A 4,576-nucleotide genomic window follows, 5' to 3' on the forward strand; every position below is an offset into this window, starting at 1 on the left:
TGGTCAAGGCACATCATGAAAGAATTTGTTCTTGTTTACAACCATGTGAAATTTATTATTGTGAAAAAAGATGAGAGGACAGAGGAACTGAATTCATGTGTTCAGCAACTCTATGACTAGCTGAGCAGTTGCGTTTACATTTCTATCCGTGGACAGTGAGCGAAAGAATTGCCGTGTTCTGGAAATCTGTCAGACTGAAGATCAGTCATGCGAATACTAATTCAGTTGCACAGTCCAGCCCATCCGATCTTCTGCAAGGCCCATCTGGAGGCTCGTCAGCGAGGTATACAGCTGCTGCGACACCGCACCGACTCCTTGGTTGCCCTCGTACTCTACCCTGAAAAGAAGAAAATGCGTTATGGTCTGAGATGTAGTAGTAGTAGTAGTACTATAATGCTTGTTCATCAGCGTGAAAAGAACCAAGTTCTGATAGCTGATAAATAGAGAGCTCCAAGGCAGAGAAGATGTTTTACCTTTTCCCTAGATACGTGATGCTCCCCACAGGAGAAACCACAACCGCTGTTCCCGTGCAGAAAACTTCATCAGCAGCAACCAATTCATCTACTGAAACGGGGCGTTCCTCCACCTTCAAAGAAGCCAATTCCGTCAGTTAAGACAATTGAAAACAAGAAGCAGCATATAGTTTTCTAGTTCTTGTCAACCCTATGATGACGTAACAATAACCCTTCAAGGCTCAGCAGATGGAGCAAGTTAATTAACTTTTATTACAGATGAATCTGCTCCACAATCCTGCTATTGTTAACCATCCCACAACACGTTACAGTGCTAAAGCCTTTAAGGTGTGGCCGCTATAATAACAAGCAACTAGCCTCCTCGACCAGAATGCACAGTTTCAGTATTTCTTCCTCAATTCCGCGGGAAACTGGAACCCATGAAAATGATGAACAATCTACCTTGTAGCCTTTGCTCTCAGCAACTTCGATGATACTCTTCCTTGTTATACCAGGCAGTATCGTTCCTTCTAATGCTGGAGTACAAATAGTATTGCCCTGGTGCAAAAGATCAAATAAATACAAGTAAACTAATATCGCTGCAGTCCTGAACTTGGTGAAATAAAACTTGTCAAGAGAAACTAGACAGTATACCAAGAAGAGAGCCAGGCATAAGTTCATAACTAGAACGAGGATTCATCCTCCACGGAAAAAACGAGAAATGCTCTACGGTAGTAAGATCAGAAACAAACTGGAAAACCCCATTTGTGTTGAACCTTTTTTAACAGATCAGTCGGGCTCACATCTTATAAGATTATTCATGTCACTTCCCTACTTGGAAAATGGGACCTCAGAAAACATGTCAGATGGGGATGACAAATTCTGCAATTCTGTGTCCTACTGAACCAAGACTGTTGCTAGCTTAGCACTTTTATTTGACATTCTTAGTTTATTGAAGAGGGGGCAGGCCATACATAACTAGGATATCGGCCAAATAGTGTGGTACTTTGGTGTACTGGTGTAACATCCAAAAAAACTACTTCTAACTACAGATGCTGAGATGGATTTACAGAAATAAAAAGAATTGCTATATGAAGGATCATACTTTCACAACAAAAATATTGCATGAAGAAACTTCTTCCAGATATTTGTTGTGGACAGCGTCTAAATAGAGGACATCAGAATATCCTTTCTCCTTTGCGGTTCTCTGCGCTTTCAGCACCTACATGATGATGACAAGTGTGACAATTAAGTAACAATAGTATCAGATTCAGAAGCAAAAATAACATGGGCACTATTACTTATTACATAATGTTAAAGGTACAGTTAACTCCTCATGGATTCATTGGCTTCAGCTTTAGGATAAATTGATCAACATCCTTTAATATAAGTTGTATTGAGAAAGTAGAAAATAATGAGTGATAAGAACATTTAGCATTTAGGGCAGAATAATTTCATACAAATATCTGAGATCTGGCATCTTAAACAATCGAAAAAGGTTGTCAACTTATAGTTCCTCGGATAATTAATTTGAAACGAACTCTAATCAATCATTAAGAGCAAGTATTATGAAGGAAAGGTGTTACTATACTCTAAGTTCAATCAATTTTTGTTCAGTTATATAACCCTATTATATTGCGAATGTGTAGAAGGTTTGAGCATTCAAAACATAAAAAGGCACCATGCAAGGGTCAAATCAAATGGTGGTAGGGAGTGCATAGTTGCAGAGGTAATGATTAAGTAAATGAGGCCCAATTAAGTTGCAGCTTAAATCAACGTAAATATTGCTTTCTGGAAGCTGATGTAGAAAGTTACCGAGGCATAGTTTCCAATGGTTTTCACGCCTCCAGTTCCACCGGGGGCAGCACGGTGGAAGTTGTCTTCGATAATCAAATTAATAGGAGCTAAACCTTCCTGTAGAATAAAGTTAACAAACATAATCTGATAATCAACACCAAGACTAGCCTTAATTTGCAAGAAAAAAAATCCAGATGAATCACAGAGGATGACGTTATACTTATGCAAATATTCTCTCACCATTCATGTACTATATCACTAAGAAGGTAAGAACAATGCTTATGATGATTTCGCAAGGTCATATGAGTCTTTCTATTTTCAATGAACGCCTAAATAATTATTGCGAGTTAAAGGTGAAAGCACAGTACAAACCTTGAAATAGTTCCCAACAGGGGATACATAAATAATAAAAGTGTACTCAGGAGCAGGTGCAAGACCAAGAATAGCCCCGCTTCCAATAAGTAGTGGCCTAATATACAGAGAGCCTTTACCAGTAGGAGGCACCTAGAAATATAGCACATTAAATAATAAGTTAGGTATAAACACTGAACATAAAAAGCCTGATGAAATGAGCTTGAGAATGCATAACAATGCTTACCCATCTTTTATTTGCCAGAACGGTTAGTTTGACTGCATCCACGAATTGCTCAACAGTTGGCGCAGGCATGCACATCCTATCTGAACCATTTATCATCCTTATGGCATTCTCCTCCGGACGAAATAACAGGACAGACCCATCAGTCTTCCTATATGCTTTTAGGCCCTCAAACAACCCCTGCATACAAAAGTAACCAATGTTTGAGCACGCCTGATGCTTTTAGGCCTTTAACAAATACATAATTCACAGATTATCATTGCTACAGATTTCCTATTCCACTGCAGATGCCAGATGGTATGAAACAAGGTCTTCCATTCCAAGTCCACCCACCCACCCACTCACTAACCTGTCCATAATTTAAGACTCCAGCAGAAGGGCTCAGTGCTATAGGTCCAAACGGCACCATCTCTCCTTTGGAAAAGTTTCCATCAGGGCCGCATTTCGCCATGTACATAAAGTCGGTATTGACAAGAGCAAAGCCGAGGTTCTCCCAGTCCAAGTCAACTATCTCAGGTGTCTCCCTGGTAAGAATCACACCATCATAACAGAGTTCAGAACCTTCACTCAGAAGAAAAGGACAGCAATCTAAAGGATATAGTCGGAACACGATTCTGGTGACAGTGACAGTATAGTAGTATATGGTTTGTGTGTGCGTACATGTATTTGGTCGCTAGAGAAGCTTGGCATGCCACTGGGGTATGAGACTTGTGACTAAGGGCTGGCATCGAGTAAATGTGATTCTGTATCTGCATCAGCATGAAAAAGACAGTTTTGTTAGTAGAAGAAAGGCTGGTGACAGTTACAACCATCTAAACTCTGTCTGCAGATTTAGTACTCCCTTCCTTTCATATTAATTGACTCAACTTTGTCACACAGATGCATCTAGTTAAAAAACGCGTCTAGATACATCCGTATCTAGATAAAATTGAGTCAATTAATTTGTATCGGATGAAGTACAAGAAAACACGAAAGCAAGCTGTAAGATGGCATATGAACGGACGAAACTACAGCGAAGTGATAGCGAACCGGCTGATGCATCAGTCAAAATAGGAAACTGACAGCGAACCGGCTCATAGCGAACTGATAGTACTCCCTCCGTCCATAAATAGATGCCAAAGATTTATTTAAATTCGGATGTATCTATACACTAAATCGTGTCTAGATACATTCAAATTTACACAAACTTTTGGCATCTATTTATGGACAGAGGTAGTACAATATATAGGCATAAGTGCCGTCCTAGTCGGCCAAAAAATCATCTGCCAGCTTCAGTTAAGCTGTGAGTCAAAATAGACATATCTACATAGTCCTAGTCTCGTGGATGGACGCATCCAAACAGGAGCACTACCTAACGGCATCAGAACGCATCGACGGCTGCTGCTACACATCGAAGCGTAACCCCACATTGCTCAGTCGGCGGCGGCGGTTTACCTGAAGCGGCGGCGAGGACCGCGGCCGCGGGGCTGCGAGCGGCGGAGCGGCGGCAGGGAGTAATGCGCCGAGGGAGGAGGCGAGGCCGAGCTCCATCTCGGCGAGGCGAGCACTTCAGCAGCTGGCCGAGCGGGAAGGCTAATGCGGCGGCGGCGGCGGCGGCGGCGGTCAAAGCGTGGCGGCCACCGTCCGAAATTCCGAGTACATACGCAGGGTAATGCGTGGCGTCCCGCTCGGTGAGGTGAGTGGTTTTTTCTTTCCATAATCTTCAGTATTGGGGTTTTCAATAGTCGAATCT

At 41.9% G+C, this 4,576-nt stretch overlaps 1 protein-coding gene across 1 annotated transcript; it reads right to left on the bottom strand.

The window, feature by feature from the left end:
* On the bottom strand, window positions 1-4,306 carry LOC124694563 (branched-chain amino acid aminotransferase 2, chloroplastic-like). Its single transcript, XM_047227534.1, has 10 exons — window positions 4,279-4,306; window positions 3,505-3,593; window positions 3,194-3,368; window positions 2,848-3,024; window positions 2,622-2,753; window positions 2,268-2,366; window positions 1,558-1,674; window positions 915-1,010; window positions 474-586; window positions 1-337 (listed from the first exon to the last, which is right to left on the bottom strand). The coding sequence occupies exons 2-10, from the start codon at window positions 3,570-3,572 to the stop codon at window positions 217-219; spliced, it is 1,098 nt and encodes a 365-aa protein (XP_047083490.1). The 5' UTR covers window positions 3,573-3,593; window positions 4,279-4,306; the 3' UTR covers window positions 1-216.
* Window positions 4,307-4,576: the final 270 nt, after the last annotated feature.

The sequence above is a fragment of the Lolium rigidum genome, chromosome 3, assembly GCF_022539505.1.
Source record: "Lolium rigidum isolate FL_2022 chromosome 3, APGP_CSIRO_Lrig_0.1, whole genome shotgun sequence".
In the NCBI taxonomy this organism is placed as follows: domain Eukaryota; kingdom Viridiplantae; phylum Streptophyta; class Magnoliopsida; order Poales; family Poaceae; genus Lolium; species Lolium rigidum.